A 26,290-nucleotide genomic window follows, 5' to 3' on the forward strand; every position below is an offset into this window, starting at 1 on the left:
TCACAGTGCCCGGAGGATGGGGAACGTCCTCCCCCGATCCCGCCTTCTCTCTGCCTCCGCCCGAAGGCCACTCTCCCCTGTCTGAACCGTGAAAACGAGGATGGAGGGGCTGCCCCGAACACTCCCGGACCTCAGGGGCTCAGGATCGCCCCGCCCCGTCCGACCTAGGGCACTTGCAGGTTCGCACAGGGAACCCGCAGACCGCCTTCCCGGCGGCCATCCCCACCCCCGGGCCCGCCCCCTCCCCAGACTCCCCAGGGCTTCCTCGCCGCCCCCTCACTTCCTCCTTCCCCAGCGTGGACACTAGCGGGTTGGGGGCCGGCTGGACTGCCCGGTAGGAGCAAAGCGAACCCGGTGGTAGAGGCGCGGGCGGCCTGCGGGTGGAGGGGGGCGGCGGGCGGGGCACACGCACCCACGAGGTTCCTGCCTGGGTGCGGTACGGGTGCGGGAAGGCGGGGAGGGGCGGGGAGGGGGACGAGGGAGGCGGGGAGGGGGGGAGCGGGGAGGGGCGGGAAGGGGCGGGGGCGCCGCGGGGAGGGGCGCGGGGAGGTGGGGGGGTGCAGCGGGCGGGGCCGGCGGCCTCGTGTCCCGCCTGCCCCCGCCCCTCCCCGCGTCCCGCACCGTCGCCGCCAGCTGGGGGCGCGCGGGCACAGTCGCGCAAAGCGGCCGCAGCAGGGGCGCCACGCTCGCCGTGAAGCCCGCATCCAGCAGCGCCGGTGACACCTGAGGTCGCACGCGTGCGCGTGCGTCTGCAGGTGCAGGTCGCGCACCGGCGGTTGCACGAGCGTCCGGTAGCCCTCCGGGGTCGGGACGACGCGGGGAGGGGGGGGGCGACCCCGCAGGAGGAAGCGCTCCCGCGCTGTGGCTGCGCTGACAGGGGAGCCCCCGGGGTGTTGGGGGTGGGGACTCCACGCGCGAGGTGACGCCGTGGCTGCACGAGGACATCCCGGCGCGCGGAGCCCGGTGGTGAGGGCCATAGTGTGGGAGGCGAGGCTTGGTGCCCTTTAGCTGGTGTGTTTGCCACCTGCTTCCTGGAACAAAGAACCTCACTCACTGCACACAGACTCAGGGTCGGAAAGGTGACATTGTCCCAGGGTCATAGCTAGTGAGTGACCGTGTGGGACTTGTGGCCTGTCTCATTTCCCCAGTCGCTGCTTTTCAGCTGCTTCCCTGGGTTACCCCGCTTCTCAAAGGGCTCCTAAGAGCCAGAGTGGAAATCCGACTTCCTCCCGACCGACAGTTCTCCAGGATCCCGTGGATCTGATCTCCCTCCCGTATGACAGTTCTTCAGGATCCTGTGGGTCTGAACTCCCTCCCTTACGACCGTTTTCTAGGATCCTGTGGGTCTGACCTCCCTCTCATACAACAGTTCTCTAGGGGGGTGTGGTTCTGAACTCCCTCCCTTATGACAGTTTCCCAGGATCCTGTGGTTCTTCTCCTTTTTCACATTGCTTGATTTGCGGATATTGTGCCAGCCTGCATTCCAGGAATAAATCCCACTTGGTCGTGGTGAATAATTATTTTAATGTATTGTGGATCTGGTTGGCTAGTATCTTGTTGAGGATTTTTGCATCCATGTTCATCAGGGAAATTGGTCTATAGTTCTCCTTTTTAGTGGGGTCTTTATCTGGTTTTGTAACCAAGGTAATGCTGGCTTCATAGAAAGAGTTTGGAAGTTTTCCTTCTATTTCTATTTTTTGTAACAGTTTCAAGACACTAGGTGTTAATTCTTCTTTAAATGTTTGGTAGAATTCCCCTGGAAAGCCATCCAGCCCTGGAGTCTTGTTTTTCTGGAAGATTTTTGATTACTAATTTGATTCCTTTGCTGGTTATGGGTCTGTTCAAGTTTTCTATTTCCTCCTGTTTCGGTTTTGGTAGTTTCTATGTTTACAGGAATTTGTCCATTTCTTCCAGATTGCCCAGTTTATTGGTGTATAATTCTCATAATATTCTCTTATTATTGTTTGTATTTCCACTGTGTTGGTTGTGATCTCTCCTGTTTCACTTCTGATTTTATTTGTATGGCTCCTTTCCTTTTTCTTTTTGATCAAACTTACTAGGGGTTAGAATAGTTCTCCAGATATTTGAAGACAAATCCCCGCCACCCCCCCCCCCCCCCCCCCCCGCCCCAGTCTCCCTCTCCTTCTTGGAAAATCTGTAGTGCCTAAGAATAAGTGCAATACCCCAGACTTGGTATAACCAACACTTGGTAGATTAGACTTATATATCACCATTTATCACCTTTCTTTCAGGGGCTCTGCTTCTGTTAATACAGCCATTAACTGCTGACTCCTGAGTGCTAATCTGTGGTGAATCTCTCTTCTGGGCTCCAATGTTCATGCCCCTCCTGCTTCTATCTGGTGTGATTACCGTGCTTTACCAGTCTTTAAACTACAAGCCATGTGTCAGGATAACAACACCAAGCTAGAAGTCGGGAGACCCGGGTCCCACCAGACATAATAGCCTTTGGCCCATTTGACTGGTTGATGTGGAGAAGTCACACATTTCTCTTTGCCTGCCTCAGGGTTTTCATGTAGCCAGATGACCTCTGGGGCTCCTGGCTTATCCCCCTGGCTCTAACTGCAAGAAGTACTTTTCAAACAAATGAAAAGGGGAGATAGAAGCCTTTCAATCCTGAAAAGTGGTGCTGAATCACATTTCCTAATGGTGCAGAAACCACAGTGGTTGAGGTGATGGCTAAAAGGTGCACATAAATCTTTCTTTGGCAAGTTTCCTGACAGGTATTGTTATATAGGTAACTTACTGCAAACTTCATATTGACTGTTCCTAATTTAAAAATCATAATCCCCTGATTTTTTAGTTTTTCACGAAAAGAAAAAACCTCCCCCCCCCCGCCCCCAACAGAACATCATGTTTTTATCCTCATTAGGCAGAACAGGTATTCGTGTGATTAAGAACGAGGGTTGGTGTGTCAGACTGCCTGAGCTTCCGTCCAGGCTCTGTCATTTCCTAGCCCAGCAATCTAATGTGTCTGTGGCCCAGTGTCCTCACTTGAGAGTAGAATTGGTGAAGCAGTTAAACATGTAAAGCTCCTGGAATAGTGTGTGGCACAGAATAGGTGTTTGGTAAGTGCTCACTCTTATAGGCCCTATTTCCTAAGTCGGGAAGGTGTTCAGAGAGGTCCGCACCAGGTAGGGGGAGAACTGCTATGTGAGTTTATGTCTCTGGGCTTCATTCTCCTGCCGGTTAGGCAATAGTCCTAACTGTAGACTAAGATAGGAGGGTGGTTGAGGTTAAATCACTGGCCGAAGGTCACACTGTTGGTAAATACTTATCAGGATTTCAACCCAAATCCACCAATTCTGAGAACCTTGGTGTTTTTTTTTTTTTTTTAATTTATTTAAACAAGCCAGGCTCTCATTTACTAGAGGCTGTGGCAGATAAAAGTACACATGAATCCTGATCCTGATCTCAAGATAATTTTGTAGTGCTGGGGTCATATTGGAGATGTGTTCAGGTGGGAGATCACATTCAGGCTTATGGCCCAATGGTGCTAGAGGTGTTGTTCTAAAAAGTCAAATTTTTCTTAAACATCTTTTAAATGTTTACTTTTGAGAGAGAGACCAGGGAGGGGGAATTTAGTGGGGGAGGGGCAAAGAGAGAGGGAGACACAGAATCTGAAGCAGGCTCCAGGCTCTGTGCTGACGGCTCAGAACCTGACGTGGGGTCGAACTCACAAACCACAAGATCATGACCTGAACCAAAGTCGGACGGTCAACTGACTGAGCCACCCAGGCACCCCTGATATTCCAGTTTTTTTTAAAAAAATTTTTAATGTTTATTGTGCTCTCTTGCAGCCACCTTACTTAGTATCATGCTTATGGGAGTCGTCCACACTGTGTAAGTCATTCCTCTTACTGCTGGTTATTCCACTGTATGGAAATCCTGCTTTTATAAAATCTGCTTTCCTATTGGAGGACTTTGGGAGAGTTTCCAGTTCTTGGCCATTAGAATAGTTGCTGCTATATTTTGATTGACTTAGGAAGTAAGGATTAGCTGACGGATGAGAAGGTGGTGAGGGCTTGTCCTGCTCAATGAAGCTCTCAACCGTAGGAAGGTGGTGAAGGGTTGTGTGCAGTTGTGGGGTGAAGAAGAATATGGATATATGTCTGCTTTTCTGGATCATCATGGAGAAATCAGCAGGCAGACAGTGATGTGCAGAGAAGCATTTACTTTTGCGATTACTGTTACTATATTTATTGGAGCATGGAGCATCCAAAGAAGGAAAACTGCCCTCATCCCTGTCCCCCCTGTCACACCTACTAGAACCACATTCCTGATCCACGCAATTTGCATGGATTCCCCCTTCCCTTTGTGAAATTTAATAAGGGAAAACCTCACTAAGGTGGAGTGAGGCTGAGGCTGGCAAGGGACACTCCCATGCTGTACCGCTTGATGTTAATTATAGGGAGAATTACCAATCATGGACTCCAATAGGAGGATTACTTGACAGGAGGGAATCATCATTACAGGGAAATGTGTGTGGTGGGGTGTATGCGGGATAAGTGGTAAGAAAGAGGGTCATTTGTGTGTGTGTGCATGTGTGTGTGTGTGTTGGAAAGGAACACTCAGTTGTGAGAAAATTAGGAGAAAATATTAAGTAATTGGTATTTTGAAATACTTCTTTGAGCATTTACATATATAAAGATTAGAGAGTTTTGGCAATAAGAAAAGGGAAGATTGCAAGACTGTCATTTAGAATAAATGGATTTAGGGCAAAATTTGTGACTTTTTTCCTCTTCCCCTTTAAATGGACTTTTTTTTTTTTTTTTTTTTTTTTTTTTTTTTTTTAGAGCAGGGCTAAGTTCACAGCAAAATTGAGCAGAAAGTACAAAGACTTCGCATATACCTCCTGCCCCCACACGCATTGCCTTCATGCATGATCAATACTACACCAGACCGTATGTTTGTTACCACTGATGGACCTGCACATCATAATCTCCAAAGTCCATGGTGCACAGCGGGGCTCACTTTGTGTCCATTCCGTGGGTTTGTCATAATCTCCCAAGTCCACGGTGCACAGCGGGGCTCACTTTGTGTCCATTCCGTGGGTTTGTCATAATCTCCCAAGTCCACGGTGCACAGCGGGGCTCACTTTGTGTCCATTCCGTGGGTTTTGACAAATGTGTAATGACTTGTAGCTACCACTATAGCATCATACAGATGAGTTTCACTGCCCTACACATCCTCTGTGTCTGCCTCTTCATCCCTCCCTCCTCCAGTCCCTGCCACCACTGATCTTTTTCTTTCTCTTTTTTACAAAAAGAGTTATACCTCATAATGAGGTGGTAAGTATGCCCTGCTGAACCCCTGTGGTCTTCCAGGACCCCTCCAGAGACAAAGCAACCCTTTCTTCTTTTCTAACATTTGATGAAAGTTGATTGAGCCTCTGGAGGCACCCTCCCCGCCCCCCCCCCCCCCCACACACACAACTAGGTCCTTCTGGTTATCTTGTCTCTTGCCTCAACCAACCTTAAAATTCCCGTGTGAGTCTTTTATTATGTAAATTACTGTGCTTTTACTTTTCTGCCATTATTCTGGTTTAACTCTCTTATGAATTTAATTGGTGACCACTTTAATGATTGTGTGATCTCTCTGCAAATGTAGGATGGAGTACAGAGCCAGAGACTAATTTTGGCTACGGTTGACATCAAGATTGATGTTCCTCCAAGAGGAAACCAAATGTTAATTTGCAGTCAAATTGCATGCAGTCATGGGGTCATCAGAATGATGGGGGCAGTGCTGAGGGAGAGGAATCCAAAATAGAATCTGGTATTAATGGGACACCTGCAGAATCAGGGTAATGAGACTCCAGTCTCAGCTTGTCTTAACTTGGTCCGTTGGTGACCTCATCTGTTAAGGGAACAGAATTTCCCTCCCTTGCCCATCTGAAGGAGTGGCTGAGGATAAATTAGATATTTGGATTGCCTTTCTCAAAAAGCACTATTGATGTTTAACAATTGGCCGTCCTTGTAGACACGAGTCACGGAAGAAGGGAGTTATTTGCAGTTCTGGGCGACAGGCAGCAGGACAGAGTGGCCGGTTTGCTGTGTGACCAGCTCCCGCGCCCCGCTGCTCTCTGTGCCCCCCTCCTGCGCTCCTCTCCCTCCCCGCGCCCCGCCCCCTCGAGCCGGTGTCCTGAGCTTCTGTCAGGTCGCTGCGCCCCGCCTGCTCGCAGCCCACCCGGTGTCACGCATGAGAAATTGCACGGGCGGCGGTGGCCCGGGGTGATACTCAGGGCCGTGGCCAGGCCCGGGACCCAAGCCCTAGGCTCCTGGTGGGAGCTGGCAGAGGCGCCCCCTCCTTTCTCGGTGGGGTTCGCCGAGGGAGGATCTGGAGGTGCATAGGGTTGAGCAGGATCCGCTCCTGCGGATTTTCCGTGGTCTCCGTTTCCGTTTCCGGGTACCTGCTCACCGTCAGGGGTCACCGTTTCCGGGGGCTTGCTGGCTGTCAGAGTCACCGTTTCTGGGATCTGCTTCCCGTCGGGGGGTCACCGTGTCCAGGGACCTGCTGGCAGTCGGGGGTCACCGTGTCCGGGGACCTGCTGGCCATCAGGGGTCACCGTTTGTGAGGACCAGCTTGCTGTCAAGCACACACCGGGGGGCGCAGGTAGGGTGTCTGGGAATTGGGCCTGTGCCCCCCTGTCCTTTCAGATGTGTTGCAGCCTCCGCAGGAGCGCGGGTGACCCCAGAGCAGGGACCTGATCCCTGGCGCTGGGTCCCCAGCATTATGTGGGAGCAGACATGCAGCTGGGGCGCCGGCGGGGCAGGGGGGTGGGTGGGGTGGGGACCCTTTTACAGTTTCCTCCTCCAACTTGCGCTGTTTCCTAGGGTTTCGTGCCCCCTCCCTAGTGGCTCACGGATCCCCTGCTCTGCCTCATGGGTGAGGTTAAGGAGGGGTCCAGGCATTGGGGATGGAACTTTCTCTGACTTTCTTCAGGGTGTGTCCTTAGGGCCAGAAGTGGTGGGAGTGCCGATTAGAAATTTAGCCAAGAGGGGTGCCTGGGTGGCGCAGTCGGTTGAGCGTCCGACTTCGGCTCAGGTCATGATCTCGCGGTCGGTGAGTTCGAGCCCCGCGTCAGGCTCTGGGCTGATGGCTCGGAGCCTGGAGCCTGTTTCCGATTCTGTGTCTGCCTCTCTCTCTACCCCTCCCCCGTTCATGCTCTGTCTCTCTCTGTCCCAAAAATAAATAAAAAACGTTGAAAAAAAAAATTAAAAAAAAAAAAAAGAAATTTAGCCAAGAAGGGGCAGTTTGGTCACACGCAGAGGAAAGGCGGGTGGTGGTGGCCCACCCACCTGTGGGCACCTGACGGCTCAGCTCAAGAGAGGCAGGAAGTGCTGAGCTATGGATTTGGTGGCCTCCTGCAAAGTCAGAGGTTCGGAGGCCACCGCCTGGTCCCTGGCCCGGGCCTGGTGCCCTTGCCTCCTTGTGCACCAGCTACAACGTTCAGTAAACTGCTTCAGGGGAAGAAGAAAGTTCGTTTTAAACTTGTGGCTACCGGAAGCCAGCATTTCTCCCTCGGGGCGAATGACCCCACAGGCTGTCTGTGGGACTTGGGTTAAAGCTACTGTTTACAGATACTTGTACTTCAGCGTTCTGACTCCTGACCCCTCAGGAGCCCGCCAATTCCTGCCCAAGTGTCGGGATTTGGGGACCCTGTGCCAGCTTGTGGCCCAGACACAACAGCGTCTTCTCCAGTGTTGGAGGGCGGATCTGGGGTCTGAAATCCTGTAGCAACTGTCCCTTGAGCTAAGGTCTAGCGAAGGGGTTTCAGAAAGTGAGCTGGGTTTTACCCACAGAATTCCTGGTTTAGTGGGTCTGCGGCAGCACCCGAGGGGTTAAAATTCTATGTTCCTGGGCGATGCTGTTGCTGCTGGTGCACACTGCATTTTGAGAACCACTGTCAGGTACCATGAAAGGCCAGCAGGGTTGTGCTATAGCCCCCCGACTGCAGATTCCCACCCCATTAAGATAAACTGTGCTCAGGCTGCAGAACAGTGGGGTCTGTCACCTGCTCCCTGAGGGGGGGCTCAGGGAGGGGCTAGCAAATGAGGGGAGGCAGGCCTGTCCCCAGGAGGCATCCTATTCTTTTTACATTTATTTTTAATTTTTAAATTTTGGTTTCCAGTGTAGTTACCATACAGTGTAATGTTAGCGTCAGGTGTAAATATACTGATCCATCACATACACACAACAACCAGTGCTCATCACAGCAGATGCCCTCCTTAATGCCCATCAATCACCCCACCCCCCTCCCACCACCCCTCCAGCAGGCCTCAGTCTGTTCTGTCTAGAGTTTAGATTTGTTTCTTGGTTTTCCTCTTTCCCCACTCCCCGTGTGTGATTTGTATCTCAAATTCCACATACGAGTGAAATGATATGGTATCTCTCTTTCTCTGCCTGACTTATTTCACGTAGCATAAAACCCTCCATTTCCACCCGTGTCGCTGCAAATGACACAATTTCATTCTTCTTGATTGCTGAGTAATACTCCATTGTATAAATATACCATGTATTTACCTGTTCGTACCGTTGTTGGACACTGGGCTGTTTCCAGTGTTTGGCTACTGTTGATAGCCTGCTATAAACATTATGGTGCATGTGTCCCCTCAAATTAGTATTTTCATATCATTTGTTCTGCCCATTTTTAAATTGGATTGTTTTTTGGGTGTTCAGTTTTATAAGTTTTTTATGTATTTTGGAATCGCTCTATCAGATATGTCATTTGTGATGAGGGAGCTAAGGCAAGCTGACATCCTGGACACCCCTCCCCCGACACCCCCCCCCCCCCCCCCCCCCCCCCCCCCCCCCCCCCCCGGCCAAGTGGGATGTGTGGCATTCCTCAGGCTCTCCTGGCTGCCCAGGAACAAAGGGGAAAACAAATGGTAACTAGAGATTGCAGTCCTGCAGGACGTGAGTCTACATCAGTTTACAAATGTCTTAGCAAATTACAAGAAAAGGCGATCTTATCCATTGTCTAGTCTCCAGAAACCTATAGACTCCGTTTCCTGGAGCCCCAACATCACCCTCTCCTCCACAGTGATGTGGGAACAAAGGCAGAAGGAAATGGCAGGTAGAACTGTTTCCTTATAACCTGCAGCCCATTGACAGATACTTGAGGCTGGCAGAGTAAACCATCCCTCCAGGAACCCCGTACTGTCTTAATGCTAATACTTTGCTAGAGAGAAAAACCACCCTACCTTGACAATAGCTAGGCCTCCAGTGTCCTGTGAGTCTTCTTCGGCTTATGAAAGTCTCACTGGAAACTTCCACTAGACTTTACTGCCTATGGGTCCCATCCCCATGCTTTAATAAAACCACCTTTTTGCACCAAAGACATCTTAAAAATTCTTTCTTGGCCATCAGCTCCAAAACCCTGAACCCCACCATTACCCCCACACTGCATCATTTGCAAATATCTTCTCTCATTCTGTCAGTTGCCTTTTAGTTTTGCTGATTGTTTCCTTCGCTGTGCAGAAGCTTTTTATTTTGATGAGGTCCCAATAGTTCATTTTTACTTTTGTTTCCCTTGCCTCCGGAGACGTGTTGAGTAAGAAGTTGCTGAGGCTGAGGTCAAAGAGGTTTTTGCCTGCTTTCTCCTCAAGGATTTTGATGGCTTCCTGTCTTACACTGAGGCGCTTCATCCACTTTGAGTTTATTTTTGTGTCTGGTGTAAGAAAATGGTCCAGGTTTATTCTTTTATATGTCGCTGTCCAGTTTCCCCAGTACTATTTGCTGAAGAGAGTGTCTTTATTCCATTGGGTATTCTTTCCTGCTTTGTCAAAGATTAGTTGGTCATATGTTTGTGGGTCCACTTCTGGGCTCTCTATTCTGTTCCATTGATCTGAGTGTCTGTTTTTGTAGGTATCCTGTTGTTGACTGGGGCACAAGGTCGGACTTACACACCTTTCCACCTGTGAGACCCTTCTGTTTTGCATTTGGCCTGTCTGCCATCATTCCCTGGCCCTGTGTGGATTCCAAGTCCTGTGACGCCTTGCTGTTAGAACGCTCCCTCAAGGTGTAAATGGTAAAGGACTCAGGTAATGTACTTTCTCGGAAACTCCTAAAGCAAGAAATCGTCTGTGATCTGAAGGGAACAGCTTTTATGAGTCTTTTTAGGTGCATTTAAGGCATCCGGTCAGGCAGTTGTGTTACTGTTTTTGGTGCACTAGTTTGCAAAGCTGTGTGTGGCTGGGGCTGGCTTCTAACAGACAAGGAGCTGACGGTCCTGGGTGAGACAAGATGCCTTGGCCGAGGCTTTCTGGGTCCCATGCTGGCTGCCTCCACACAGCTGGAGCACATGATGAGTGTGGACCAGACAGGCCAGGCGGAGAGCACACTGCATCCTGGGAGCCGCGATCATTTGCTCTCTTAGCGCCGCGGCATTGGAGGAAGGTAGATGTGGGCCACTAAAGGTCCCTTCATCCTCTCTGTTCCCTTTCTTCTGGTGAACCAGGCTTGTCTGCCCTCTTGCTGGAAATATCTTTGTAAATAAACAGAAACTTTTCCACTTGACTTGTTTTAGATCCAGCGTCATAGTTTTGAATTTAGAAACTTGCTGCCTATTTTGACTGGTCTCCATGGCAACCAAGTGACCATGCTTATATTTGGCTGGGATTACCGTAGTTCAAGATCACTTGGTAGGGATGGTGGACAAGGAGCATTGAACATAATCTTTTTGGTTCTTTGTAAGAAAATCAGCCACAAGAAAGAGAAACTCCTGGGGTGTAGAAGAGTGGGGCTGAACCTGGCGCGAGGCCCATGTGGTTCATTGAGGAAGTTGAAAACCAGAGACATTATGGCAGCAGAACATGGCAGGTCCTGAGCGTCATCTGTGGCACGGTGTGGGTGGCAGCCAGGTCTTCCGTCTTAACCCAGGGTTTTCCCCACTCAGCAGGCTCTGTGCTGTGATTTGTATGCAGGCCTTGTTCCTGAAAGGCTTTAATGTGCCTTCCGTGAACTGCACTAAATAAGGCTGAGGTAGACCGAACAAAGAAAATGGTGGAATAGAAAATACTGTTACGGAACCAGGCTGTGACTCAGGTGGAAACACCAAGCAGCACTCAGAGATCTTGGTGGATTGGAGATTTATTTAACATCAGCGGGCTCAGAGGAGACCGTATCTCCAAAGATCTGAGCTACGAATGAAGGGGAGAAGGGTAATTTATAGTCGTCAGCTTCCATATCTGTGGGGGTTTCCGTGTGTGTGACAAACAGGACAAGAAGAACCTGGAAGAGGGGTCTCTAAGTCAGAGACCAGAGCTTGTTTTAGTCTCATCGGCCATCTTATGGTGTAAGACTTTATTCATTTCTCCAACATTACCCACTTTGATGCCTTAAAAAAAACTTTCACTAGGCATCACCTTTCAGTTTTACAGGTTGGTACTCTTGGAAAGCTGTAGTTTGGCGAGCAACAGTGTTTTCAATAAAATGTACCAGGGTATTTAGTATACAGGGGCCGATGGTCACAAGGAAAATTATGGAAAGAAGGGGCCCTGCCAGCGAAGGGAGCCAGGATGCCCAGTCTGTGAGATCCCGTCCTCTCCATTGACTGATGTTTTCCTGTTGTCTACGTTGAATTCTTTCCTTGAGTTCCTTAACCTTAGTCCTGACTCTTCCTGATTGGTTTACAAAATAGCAACATTCCTCCCCCAGAAAGATGCAAGTCCCTCCTTTTTCTGAAGTGAGGAGGTCGAGGGCTCGCCTATTTTGGAGGCACACTGCTGCCAGGGAGTTGATTTGGCTTTGTCGGGTTCCCAGGGAGTCTGCCATCCGTTCCACGTCCAGCTTGTTGGTGCCGTCTCTTTTGGCCCAACAGCAAGAAGCAAGATCAGGGCGATGACACCAGTAAGGGGCAAGGGCTGGCAGAGTTGCATCCGAACCCCTGGGCTCAGTCCACACATTGAGTCCTCAAGCTTCTGCCATGTGCAGGCCAGCCAGCTTCCGGGTGTGGCTGGAGCAGGGGTGGAGGTCTCAGGGGCCAGTGTCTTTTTGAGGGTCAGTTTAAGCGGGTTGACTGGATCTGGATCACTTCACCAGGTTGAGGGTTCCTCTGAGTTGGACTTCTTAACTCTGGGCTTCTCAGCCCCTGCTCTGATGCCCCGGAGGAGAGCCTCTTGGTACCGGTGGATCTGGACTGACATCTGGAGAGTGCCTGTGTGTGGCCAAGGGTGCAATCTGGCTGCTGGTCCTTGTCAGGGAGGGTTCTCTGGGTCCAGGAGGGGAGAAGAGACAGACGGGGGAGGAGTTTCAAGCTCAGGGGCAGTAGGGAGGGAGCCCGGTGAGTCATAAGGTGGCGGAAAGAGGGGATCTTCCTCCGGGTTTCTTGCAAACACTAGGAGAGCGGTGGGTTGCTTCTTTGGCTTCTTGGGTGAGCCTCCACATAAAGTGGCTAAAACCTTTGCCTGGCTCTATTTGCTAATGATGAATCACACCCAAGGTGGGGGATTTTGGGCAATTTCAAGCCAGGAGTCAATGTATGGGAATTGATCAGGGTGGCCTGGGTTCCCAGTGACTATTAGCCAAACCCACAGCACTATTTGAGTATCTAATGTCCCTTCTAGGGGCCATCCTACATTGAATAGGGGCCATTCTAGTTCACAAAAGGTCCTTAACTTCCTGGGTATCATTTTCACCCTGTAATCATCTGAAAAGCCCTTTTTAAAATTTTTGAGCATGACCTCTAAAATCGTAGGCTTACTCTGTTTTGATCCCATTATTAATTCCGTTCTTGTGTTTGGTGTCGCAAAGACAGACAAAGGGAGGGTATCCCCTCAGATGAGAGGACAAATCAGATACTCCTCTGGTCGCGTTCCCGAGGGAAACTTTAGGTGAGGTTTGGCCTTAGCGGACTCAGCTTTGTGACTTGTGGTCGGAATCTGACCCGATACCACCTTAGACCTTATACTCTTACCATGACACAGGAGAGCCCATTCAGACTCTGTAAATTTTGGGGGACTTTAAGGGTGCCTGTCCGTGGAGCTACAGACTCGAATTCGACTGGCAAGCCTGGCCGAGCCGCACATTCAACACACACACACCAGAGGTTATTATATTTCCTTCCACAGAATTCCTACCTGTGAGACTTCTGAAGTCTCGGGGAGTGATCAGGTCCCCCTTCCACTCTTGCGAGTGGGCCTGACTAGATTGGGCTCCAGCCTTACCAGTTCTGACGTCGGGTCCTGGTCCTCACCTGCCAAGTCTCCTTGAGTCCGGTGGGAGTGGCGGAGCAGGGGCCGGCCCGAGGCAACCGAGAAGGAGACTGCCGAAATTCAGGCAAGGTGGGCCCTCTCCCTTGTGATCCTTCATTCCGTCACTGCCTCGCTGTTCCCCCAAGCCAGTGGCAACAATAGACCAGCACAATTGGGTTTCCCGGTCAGGGAACCAAGTATGTTTCGCAACCAGACTGGAACGCTGGTGGAAAAACCAAGCAGCACTTGGAGAACTTGGTGGATTGGAGATTTATTTAACACCGACGGGCTCAGAGGAGACCGTTTCTCCAAAGATCTGAGCGCTGAATGCAAGTGGGAAGGGTTATTTATAGTTGTCATCTTCCATATCTGTGGTGGGTTTTTGCACCTGGCAAACAGGGCAAGAAGAACCCGGAAGTGTAGGCTGGCGTCGGGGCTGCAGAAGGGCAGGGAGAAGATGAAGGAGGTGTGGCTCAGGCCCAGCATCGCTCCACAGGCCCACGCGGCCCCTGTCAGCTGGAGGCACACCCTGTGGCTCAGCAGGAGAGGGTAGCCAAGGGGTTTGCAGATGGCTGAGTAGCAGTCATAGGCTGTGGCCACCAGGAGACAGCACTCTGTGGCCCTGAGGAAGAGGAAGAACATGTGGAGAGTGCAGCCCATGTGGGGCACGTGGCGCTGGCCTGTGAGGAGGCGGCGGGGCAGGGTGACCGATGTGGCGCCAATCTCCAGGGCTGACAGCACGCGCAGGAAGAAGTACATGGGGGACTGCAGGGTGGCGTCGCCGACACCACGACCACTATGAATAGGTCGTTGGCCACAGTGAGCAGGTAGACGCCCAGGAAGAGGAAGAAGAGCCAGCCCTGCAGGTGGGCCAGGTGGGAGAAGCCCACGGGGCTGAACCTGGCCATCAGGGAGGCGTTCGTGCCCTTCCTGCTCACAGCTCAAGGCAGGGGCAGCCACGGAATCATGACGTGGACACAGGTGGCCTCTGGATGCCCGTTCTCCCAGTGTCCCCGGCCTTTGGGGCAGCACTCCCTTGCCCACATCAGCCTTGCTCCCTTTGGAGGGCTCAGTGCTGCCAGCCTGGCTGGCTAAACTCACCTCTGCAGGTGCCTACGTTTTGTGGGACCCACACGGTCCTGCCTCAGCTTCCCCAGGGCTGAGCGCTGAGCCTGCCACCCAGCCCTTCCTCCTGTTCCGTGGGGCTTGCGGGCAGGCGTCCTCCTCCTCAAAGCCAGAATTTGTTCTGTCGGGACCTTCCCCTGTGTTCTTCTCCCACTCGGGTCCTTCTCTTTCTTTTTCTTTCCTTCTTTCACTTGGTTTCTCTTTACTTTCCTCTCAGTGTGTATCGTCTCTGACCCAATTTTCACCTCTTCTAGAAATTTTTCCAGCTCTCTTTTCAGTTACCAGATCCACTCACCTCCTCTTTCTCTCTCTCTTATTTTTCCTTTATCATTTTGCCTTCAAACAAATTTCATGCTTTGCAAGGAGAGGAAAGGAATTTGAGAGGCCATCTCCTTCAAACTCCTGGAAGCAGGCAAATGGCTATCCCAACAAGTGAGGGGCTCCCTAGTTTAAAAAGGTGCCCAGGAAGGAGATAAGAAGGTCTTCTTGGTTGTTTGTTTATGCATTTGACAGCCTCTAAAACTCACCCCGTTATACCATAGCACATCCTCAGGTCCCTAAACCACACACATAAAGTCCACAAACTCACACACTAACATTAAATTTCTAAATACAGCACAGAAAAATAAATAGCCCAATATTTTCACGCTCTAGGTGCATCTAAGGTCAAAAATAAATCATGTTTACGCAATGCAAATAACAATGAAAGTGAAAACACATTTAACATAAAAATATAAATGCCAGAGATAGTCAAATAGATGCATAAATCCAAATTCTCTGCAAGAAGATAACCACATTCAAGATCGAATATTAAAAATGCAAGTTCACATGCTGTTATTCTGCAGGTATGGAGTCCTTGGCTCATTCCACCTTACTGGCCTCCAGGAGACATTATCTAAATGTTGTCTTTCTATTTGGAGAAATAGGCAGTGATAAAGGCAGATGGTATTGGATGACTTATTTCCTTCTTTCTTCGCACTGTGGATCCCTCAGTGCTGTCTTTTAAGAGTCTCTGAGGACCTGAGTCTCCAAGCATTTGACTTTCCAATGGGGAGAACTCTTCACATAAACAATTAAATCTGTTGTTTTGGAGTCTGTCTCTTAGATTGGGAAGAGTAGAGTGTGACCTGTCCAGAACATTTCAGAGATATTCTGGTTCAACCAGAGATATTTTCTTCTCTTTCTTCATGATTTTCTTCTTTCTGTTACTATGGATGTCCTAATACACTTATGAAAATAATGCATTTCTATCAATCTTGTTTCTATAGCTATAATTCAGTAATCAACTCATTTGATAACCCAGTCAGAGTCCCTTATATATTTCAGTCATTGTAGAGAGCACTAAGAATGTAAAAGAGAAATAAACACTTTTGACCTTAGTGAGCTGATAAATGCCATTTTCTTGGAAAACTATCCCTAATTTTTCTTGTTTTGTTCTTTTAATTTATTATACAAGAACATTATTTACACTATTATTTCAGTATATTGTTTGGTTTGTTCTATATTCTTACACATTTTCAGAGATATGGTAAAGCGTGTGTGTCAGATAAGATGTTTTCAAGACATGTAACAATCATTACATAAGCACCAAACTCAAACTGGCTGAGACAATCAGTTAATTTATTGGCTCATGTAACTAGAAGTTCAAAGTTTACTTATACCAGATCCCCTACTTAGTTTCCTTCCAAATTCATAGTATCTGCCCCCTTTATTGGGTTTGTCTAAAGTGATAAAAATATCAGTCGCTCCAGAGGATGAAAATGTATTTGCCTTTCACTTGAACGTCTGAAGTGTTGTATTCAGAGCGGTGTGGTTTCTCTGACTCGACAAGTGCTCAGGGATCCAGTTTCCTTTTTGTCCATTAGTCTTCTGTCCCTGGTGCGTGGCCCTCTAAGGAGGGTGGTGGCATGCATGCCCCAAGGAGCAGAGTGGAAAATACTCCACGTGGACACATGCCCACGTGAATGCTGTCTCAGTGAGACCCATGTAGTATTCTTTGCAAAGATGTTTAACTTGAGTATAATTATAAGGAAACAATCAGACTGTGACCCAGACTGTGGCACCTTCTATAAGACAGCTGACATGTGCTTCAAAAATACCAATGTCTGTAAAGGACAAGACAAGGGCCCAGGGGATGCTCTTCTAAATTGAAGACTAAAAAACATGACCATAAAATATAATTCAGGATCCTTGTTGGATCGTGGGTAACAAAACAACAACAAAAAAACCCACAACAAAATAGCTTTAAAAGACTTTGGAACAACTGGGAAAATTGAATGCGGATTTTATATTGTCGTATCAATGTTAAATTCCCTCAGTGTGATACTTAACCGTAGCGACGTACTTAAGGGCAAAGTGTCATGCTTACTGAAGCTTTGAGCGGCTGATCCAAACAGGCGAATGCATGTGTGTGTGTAGGCTGTCACTTGCTCCACGGATTTCCGTTCCCCCTGCCCCCCCTGCTCTTATCCGACGAGGATGTGCGCACTGTTCTGCTGGTTTGGTTTTGGAGAATGTGCCACTGTGATTGCAGGCAATCCGACACCCCCGTTGCTTAGTAGGGACAATTTACTGTCAGTCACAGGGACTCTGCTGTGGGCGCAGATGACCCACCGTCTTCCCCAAGCTGACTTGACATCCCACACAGTTGTCTACACTTTCCTCCTTTCTTTCCCTGTTTCCTTTGCTCCCTCTCTGTCTTTCCAACTGAGAGTTGTCTGTGTGATGTAACCTGTGTGATGTAACACGGTCCTTGGGTGCCAGTGTCTCATGGACACCCACACAGAAGAAAACAGAGCTCTGTATCAAGTATATATTTTCTCAATGGCTCTACTACTATTATTAATTACATACATAGATTGTATTATGGCTTTTCCACAGCCTTAGGGGACTTGGAAACTTAATCTATATTTACTTCTTGTGTTTCCTGTGCTTTTTGCTTTATGAACATTGATACTTATTATTTGGGACATAAATATTTATCTTTGCTGTATCTTCATTGTAAATTTTATCTACTAGCATTATGAATGCCATTTAATATTTTTCTGCCATTTACTATTTTTTATATATATGAAGTAACGTCATCTGACAATGGAAGCGATTCCTGTGATTTTTGTTATTTCATGCGCCTAGTGTACATTTGAACATTTAAAAATTTCCAGTCTTGATGAATCACTTTGTTTTAGATCTGTCTCTTTTAAACAGAACTGGCATTTGTTTAGTGATCCCATCTAAAATCTTTTTCCTCCAATGCGTGAGTGCAGCCCATTTATACCTATTTATGTAATATACATTTGATCTTAGTTGTGTTATTATTTTATGTTATAGTTTCTGCTTTTATAGACTAAAATGCTACAATCTTTTTAAACCATTTAGTTTTCATTTTGATATATAAACGTGTACGTACAGATCTTTGACACATAAAGGCAAACACACACCCATCCACAAACATCTTTAAATGCTGTGTTTTCATTTCCTTCTACTTTTTGATGACTCCTCCCTTCTCCAAGCCTTCCTCTAAGGAAGCTGTCTTTGCAGCTGAAGCAATTCCCATGAGCAGTCTTGAATCCTTTTATTTATCTTCTCTGCTCTCTCCCATCGCACAAATGTTTTGGTATTTGTTTAAACAAAAATATGAAGTTGTTATATATACTTTTTGTATTTCGATTTTCTTCCTTAGCAACACCCTGTAGGAATCTTTTGGAGTCCCTTGGACTATTGTGTATGTATGTATGTATTTATCTGTTTTGTATGGTTTCATTTCCCTATTGATCATTCACTGTGATTGGGCATTACCAGTTATAAATAATGCTTCAGCAAATATCCTTATACATACTGATTTTTATATATGAATATATATATTTAAAAAGTTTATTTATTTATTTTGAGAGAGAGAAATGGGAGAGAGAATATTTCGTTGGCTCCACACCCAGTGTGGAGGTTGACACCGGACTCAATCTTAAGACTGTCAGATTGTCACTGTGAGATCATCACCTGAGCAGAAACCAAGAGTCAAATGCTTAACCAACTGAATCATCACCCAGGCGCCCCAAAGAATATGTGTATTTTTTTTAGCTTAAGTAGATATTTATATACTTTTTCAAAGTGGTGACAATTTACATTTTCTTTTTTAAAAAATTGTTCTCTATTTTATTATTTATTTACTTATTTATTTTTATTTTAAATTTTATTTTTAATTTTTAAAAATTTACATCCAAATTAGTTAGCATATAGTGAGACAATGATTTCAGGAGTAGATTCCTTAATGCCCCTTACCCATTTAGCCCATCCCCCCTCCCACAAACCCTCCAGCAACCCTCAGTTTGTTCTCCGTATTTATGAGTCTCTACCGTTTTGTCTCCCTCCCTGTTTTTATATTATTTTTGTTTCCCTTCCCTTATGTTCATCTGTTTTGTCTCTTAAAGTCCTCATATGAGTGAAGTCATATGATTTTTGTCTTTCTCTGACTGACTAATTTCACTTAGCATAATACCCTCCAGTTCCATGCATGTGGTTGCAAATGGCAAGATTTCATTCTTTTTGATTGCCGAGTAATACTCCATTGTGTGTGTGTGTGTGTGTGTGTGTGTGTGTGTGTGTGTGTGATACTACATTTTCTTTATCCATTCATCCATCGAGGGACATTTGGATTCTTTTCATACTTTGGCTATTGTTGATAGTGCGCTATGAATATGAGGGTGCATGTGTCCCTTCAAAACAGCACACCTGTATCCCTTGGATAAATGCCTAGTAGTGCAATTGCTGGGTCGTAGGGTAGTTCTGTTTTTAGTTTTTTGAGGAACCTCCATACTGTTTTCCAGAGTGGCTGCACCAGCTTTCATTGCCACCAACAATGCAAAAGAGATCCTCTTTCTCCGCATCCTCACCAACATCTGTTGTTGCCTGAGTTGTTAATGTTAGCCATTCTGACAGGTGTGCAGTGGTATCTCATTGTAGTTTTGATTTGTATTTCCCTGATGAGTGATGTTGAGCATTTTTTCCTGTGTCGGTTGGCCATCTGGATGTCTTCCTTGGAGAAGTGTCTATTCATGTCTTTTGCCCATTTCTTCACTGGATTATTTGTTTTTTCGGTGTTGAGTTTGTTAAGTTCTTTAGAGACTTTGGATACTAACCCTTTATCTGATATGTCATTTGCAAATATCTTCTCCCATTCTGTCGGTTGCCTTTTAGTTTTGCTGATTGTTTCCTTCACTGTGCAGAAGCTTTTTATTTTGATGAGGTCCCAGTAGTTCATTTTTGCTTTTGTTTCCCTTGCCTCTGGAGACGTGTTGAGTAAGAAATTGCTGCGGCCATGATCAAAGAGGTTTTTGCCTGCATTTTCCTTGAGGATTTTGATGGCTTCCTGTCTTACGTTTAGGTCTTTCATCCATTTTGAGTTTATTTTTGTGTCTGGTGTAAGAAAGATGTCCAGGTTCATTCTTCTGCATGTCACTGTCCAGCTTTCCCAGCACCACTTGCTGAAAAGATTGTCTTTATTCCATTGGATATTCTTTCCTGCTTTGTCAAAGATTAGTTGGTCATACGTTTGTGGGTCCATTTCTGGGTTCTCTATTCTGTTCCATTGATCTGAGTGTCTGTTCTTGTGCCAGTACCATACTGTCTTGATGGTTACTATGAAAAGTTGACCTCCTCCTGGTCGGTTTGGATGCGTTTCATTTCTTTGTGTTGTCTGATTGCAGAGGCTAAGACTTCCAATACTATGGTGAGAGTGGACATCCCTGTCTTGTCCCTGACCTTAGGGGGAAAGCTCTCAGTTTTTCCCCATTGAGGATGATATTAGTGTTGGGTCATTCATATGTGGCTTTTATGATCTCGGGGTATGATCCTTCTATCCCTACTTTCTTGAGGGTTTTTATCAAGAAAGGGTGCTGTATTTTGTGAAATGCTTTCTCTGCCTCTATTGAGAGGATCATATCGTTCTTGTCCTTTCTTTTATTGATGTGATGAATCACGTTAATTGTTTTGTGGATATTGAACCAGCCCTGCATCCCAGGTATAAATCCCACTTGGTCGTGGTGAATAATGCTTTTAATGTATTGTTGGATCCAGTTGGTTAGTAACTTGTTGAGGATTCTTACATCCATGTTCATCAGGGAAATTGGTCTGTAGTTCTCCTTTTTAGTGGGGTCTCTGTCTGGTTTTGGAATCAAGATAATCCTGGCTTCATAGAAAGAGTTTGGAAGTTTTCTTTCCATTTCTATTTTTTGGAACAGTTTCAAGAGAATTGGTGTTAACTCTTAAACGTTTGGTAGAATTTCCCTGGAAAGCCATCTGCCCTGGACTCTTGTTTTTTGAGACACTTTTGATAGCTAATTCGATTTCCTTACTGGTTATGGGTCTGTTCAAATTTTCTATTTCTTCCTGTTTTCAGTTTTGGTAGCGTGTATGTTTCTAGGAATTTGTCCATTTCTTCCAGATTGCCCATTTTATTGGCATATAATTGCTCATAATATTCTCTTATTATTGTTTTTATTTCTGTTGTGTTGGTTTTGATCTCCCCTCTTTCATTCTTGATTTTATTTATTTGGGTCCTTTCCTTTTTCTTCTTGATCAAACTGGCTAGTGGTTTATCAATTTTGTTAATTCTTTCAAAGAACCAGCTTCTGGTTTCATTGATCTGTTCTATGGTTTTTTGTTTTTGTTTTTGTTTTTGTTTTGGTTTCGATAGCATTAATTTCTGCTCTAATCTTTATTATTTCCTGTCTTCTGCTGTTTTTGGGTTTTATTTGCTGTTCTTTTTCCAGCTCCTTAAGGCGTAAGATTAGGTTGTGTATCTGAGATCTTTCTTCCTTCTTTAGGAAGGCTTGGATTGCTATATACTTTCCTCTTATGACGGCCTTTGCTCTGTCCCAGAGTTTTGGGTTGGGGTGGTATCATTTTCATTTACTTCCATGTACTTTTTAATTTCATCTTTAACTGCTTGGTTAGCCCATTCATTTTTTAGTAGGATATTCTTCAGTCTCCAAGTATTTGTTACCTTTCCAAATTTTTTCTTGTGGTCGATTTCGAGTTTCATAGCATAGTGGTCTGACAGTATGCACGGTATGATCTTGATCTTTTTGTACTTACTTAGGGCTGATTTGTGTCCCACTACGTGGTCTATTCTGGAGAACGTTCCGTGTGCACTGGAGAAGAATGTATATTCTGCTGCTTTAGGATGAAATGTTCTGAATATATCTGTGAAGTCCATCTGGTCCAGTGTGTCATTCAAAGCCATTGTTTCCTTGTTGATTTTTTGATTAGATGATCTGTCCATTGCTGTGAGTGGGGTGTTGAAGTCTCCTAATATTATGCTATTACTATCGATGATTTTCTTTATGTTTGTGATTAATTGATTTATATATTTGGGGCTTCACATTTGGCGCATAAATGTTTACAATTGTTAGGTCTTCTTGGTGGATAGACCCCTTGATTATGATAGAATTCCCTTCTGAATCTCTTGATACAGTCTTTATTTTAAAGTCTAGATTGTCTGATATAAGTATGGCTACTCTGGCTTTCTTTTATTGACTATTAGCATGATAGATGTTTCTCCATCCCCTTACTCTCAATCTGAAGGTGTCTTTAGGTCTAAAGTGGGTCTCTTGTAAACAGCATATAGATGGGTCTTGTTTTCTTATCCATTCTGTTACCCTATGTCTTTTGATTGGAGCATTGAGTCCATTTACATTTAGATTGAGTACTGAAAGATAAGAATTTATTGCCATTATGATGCTTGTAGAGTTGGAGTTTATGGTGGTGTTCTCTGGTCGTTTCTAATGTTTCGTTGCTTTTGGGTGTGTGTGTGTGTGTGTGTGTGTGTGTGTGTGTGTGTGTGTGTGTGTGTTTGTGTGTATTTATCTTTTCTCCCCTCAGAAATCCCCCTTAAAATTTCTTTTTTTCTTTCTTTTTATAAAAAAATTATGTTTATTTATTTTTGAGAGAAACAGAGACAGAATGCAAATGGGTTGGGGCAGAGAGAGAGGGAGACACAGAAGCAGAAGCAGGCTCCAGGTTCTGAGCTGTCAGCACAGAGCCCGATGTGGGGCTTGAACCCACAAGTCGTGAGATCATGACCTGAGCCCAAGTTGGACGCTCAACTGACTGAGCCACCCAGGCACCTCACCCCCTTAAAATTTCTTGCAGGGCTGGTTTAGTTGTCACAAACTCCTTTAATTTTGTTCGGGAAACTTTTTATCTCTCCTTCTGTTTTGAATGACAGCCTTGGTGGATAAAGAATTCTTGGCTGCATTTTTCTGATTCAACACATTGAATATATCCTGCCACTCCTTTCTGGCCTGCCAAGTTTCTGTGGATAGGTCTGCTGCAAACCTGATCTGTCTTCCCTTGTAGGTAGGGACTTTTTTTTTCCCTTGCTGCTTTCATGATTCTCTCCTTGCCTGAGTATTTTGTGAATTTGACTATGATATGCCTTATTGATGGTTGGTTTTTGTTGAATCTATTGGGGGTCCTCTGTGCTTCCTGGATTTTAATTTCTGTGTCTTTCCCCGGGTTAGGAAAGTTTTCTGCTATGATTTGCTCCCATAACACTTCTACCCCTATTTCTCTCTCTTCCTCTTCTGGGACCCCTATGATTCTGATGTTGTTCCTTTTTAATGAGTCACTGATTTCTCTAATTCTCAACTCGTGCTCTTTTGACATAATCTCCCTCTTTTTTTCTGCTTCATTATTCTCTATAAGTTTGTCCTCTATATCACTGATTCTGTCTTCTGCCTCATCCATCCTTGCCGCCGCTGTATCCATCCATGATTGCAGGTCACTTATAGCATTTTTAAATTTCATTTTGACTATTTTTTAAATTCTTTTATCTCCGTAGAAAGGGATTCTAATCTATTTTTGACTCCAGCTAGTATTCTTATTATCGTGATTCTAAATTCTGGTTCAGACATCTTGCTTGTATTTGTGTTGGTTAAATCCCTGGCTGTTGTTTCTTCATGCTCTTTCTTATGGGGTGAATTCCTTCATTTTGTCATTTTGAAGGGAGAAAAGGAATTCATGAGGTATAAAAATTGTAATTAAAAAATTAAAATTAAAAGAAAATTAAAATTAAAAATTAACACCCCTTCCCCCCCCACCCCCCCCAACACACACATCGAATAGATGGTGTTAGATCCTAGGTGTGTTTTGGTCTGGGTGTTAAAAGTGGTTTGACAGATTAGAGAAAAAAAAAAGGAAATCGTTTGAGAATTTGTGAAAATGAATACACTGAAGTAGACTAAAATGAGTAATGGGGGTAAAACAGCATTTGAAAAATATACATAAAGAATATAGTGGGAAAAAATCGAAAATATTTTTAATAAGAATTAAAAATAAATATGAGTTTTTTCTTTTTCTATATTTAAGAAAAAAGAAAAGAAATGAAAAAGAGAAAAAAGATAAAAAAGAAAAGAAAAAAGAAATCATTTGAAAATTTGAAAAAGTGAATACACTAGTAGAGTAAAATAAAATGATGGGAGTAGATACAATTTGAAAAAATTTACAGAAAAGCAAAAAAATAGAGTAATAAAAATTAAATAAAATATTTTGAAAAGATATTGAAAGTGAAAATGAAGTTTGTCTCTTTCTGCATTCAAGAAAAAGAAATGAAAATGAGAAAAAAAAGGAAATTATTTGAAAATTTGAAAAGGTGAGTACACTGAAGTAGAATAAAATAAAATGATGGAATTAAAGTAGAATTTGAAAAAATTTACACAAAAGTGAAAAATATAGTAATAAAAATTGAAGATAGATATTTTAATAAGAATTGAAAATATAAATGAATTTTTTCTCTTTCTGTATTCAAGAAAAAGAAAAGAATTGTAAAAGGGAAAAAAGAAAAAGAAAAAAGAAAAAAAGAAAAAAAATGAATAGATGAACCTGCTCTCAGATTGAAGTATGACTGAAATTGCTTCCTTTTCCCCTAGAAGTCAGTCTATGTAACTCTTCATAGTCCATAAATTAAGCTGGCGGTGAGACTTGTGTTCTTGAAGAGTGAAGTTGGCCCAGTCTGGCAGGGCTCAGTGTAACAGCTCTGCTCTCCACTAGATGGCGCCGTTAGCCTCCTGGGGTGGATTGTTGCAGTGCTCCTTGTGCGTGTGCTCATGCGTGCGAGCGGTGAAAATGGTGCCACCCAGCTACCCAGTCTGTTCTCCCAGATCAGCAATCGCATACTTGTCCTCTGTCTTCAGCTCTTGTCACTCCCCGCTTTTTCCTTTCTCGTGACCAGGCTCCAGGCAGTACTTCTCTCCCAAGTTTTGTCTCAGATGTGGCTGTTTTCCCCGGTCCCTTACTTCTGAAGGACTTTGGCTTTGACCCATTCTGCCCCTCTGTGGGAGGGTCTCACCAAGCAATGGCTGAATGAGCAATGGCCGAATGTCAGCTGCACCCAGGAACGCCTGCTGGACCCTGCTGTTCCCGGTGCCCCAAGACTGTGGCCAGGTGCCAGTCCACCCCAGAAAAAGTTCGCGAGACAGTGTAGCAGCAGCATTTCAGGGATTATGGAAAATCACAACACACATCAGGCACGAGGCTTCACCCTTAACTACCTTGACCCAGCACCAGCGAATGTGGCTGCCTTCCAGGGTCTGCTGGGACCAGGTGGCTTCAACAGTCTCTACCAAATGTCCTTCCAGCAGTGGAACCGCTTTTCCCTGTGTGGCCTGAGAACCTCCTGGACCCCACTCTGTTCCTGGGGATTCACCCTTCCCACTAGAGCACCGCCAGGTATCGAGCTGCGGAGTTGCAGCCTTTGCGCTCCCCTTGTTTACGGTCTTAATGGAATATAAATCCTCTCCTTTCTGCTCTGTCCCTTTTTAGTTTAGTCCCTGTAGCTGTTTCCAATTTTCCCCCTTCTCTCTAGCTGCTTTTGGGGAGGGGTGCTATTCCTGTATTCTCCCCCTCTCCCCAGTCTCCATCCTCTCTCTGCCTGTGAAAGGGGTTCCCTACCTTTCACGGCTTCTTGCTCCCCACCTTCAGCTCTCCGCGCTGTGTACCTGCTGAATTCTGTGGTTCAGGTTGTGCAGATTGTTGTGTTAATCCTCCAATCAGTTTTCTAGGAGTGTAGGATGGTTCAGTGTTGGTCTGGCTGTATTTCATGGACGCGAGACACACAAAAACTTCCATGCTGTTCCGCCATCTTGGCTCCTCCCCAATAGTTCTCTATTTTAAAATAGTCCTTTTTTAAAATTGTTCTTTTTTAATAGTTCTTTTTTAAATAGTTTCTATTTTTTAAAAATAGTTCTGTAGAATTTTGAGATATAATTGACCCATAAAAATTATGTGTATTTAAGGGATATAAGTTGATGATTTCATATACGTGTAAATTATGAAATAATCACCGAAATCAAGCTAATTAATGTATCCTTTACCTCACATAATTAGCCTCTTTTCTTTGTTGCCATAAGAATACTTAACATCTACCCCTTAGAAAATTTCAAGTATAGAATACAATATTTTAGCCGTAGTTACAGTGCTGTGCCCTGGAGCTCCCAAACACACTCACTTTGCGTAAACTAGAACTTCATAGCCGTTGGCCAACATCTCCCCATGTCTCCCGCCCCCAGCCCCTAGAAACCTCTACTCTACTTTCTGCTTTTATGAGTTTGACTACTACTGGCTCCATATAACATAAATCGTGCAGTATTTGTCTTTCTGTGTTTGGCTTATTTCACTTAGCATAAAGTACTCCAGGTTTATCCATATTGTGACAAATGGCAGGAACTCCTTCTTTTTTAAGGCTGAACAATATTCCATTATGTATGTATTTATATAAATATACATGTGCACATATGCACTACGTATAGACATATATACACACATATATAAATGCACATTTGCACATATGCAGTATGTATAGACATATGTACACACATATGTACTATATATACACACATATACAGTATACACATAAACAATATAAAAGTATATATATATTCAGCTGTTCACACATAGGCTGT

The 26,290-nt window shown here is 45.4% G+C and overlaps 1 protein-coding gene across 1 annotated transcript; it reads right to left on the reverse strand.

The window, feature by feature from the left end:
- Positions 1 to 25,874, reverse strand: LOC109260828 (olfactory receptor 10C1). Its single transcript, XM_053905315.1, is given in 6 exon segments — positions 1 to 81; positions 281 to 374; positions 622 to 870; positions 13,600 to 13,993; positions 13,996 to 14,141; positions 25,837 to 25,874. Coding segments are annotated over 6 exon segments (1,002 nt in total).
- Positions 25,875 to 26,290: the final 416 nt, after the last annotated feature.

This window comes from Panthera pardus, unplaced genomic scaffold, assembly GCF_024362965.1.
Source record: "Panthera pardus isolate Hobbes unplaced genomic scaffold, ASM2436296v1 HiC_scaffold_17, whole genome shotgun sequence".
Classification (NCBI taxonomy): domain Eukaryota; kingdom Metazoa; phylum Chordata; class Mammalia; order Carnivora; family Felidae; genus Panthera; species Panthera pardus.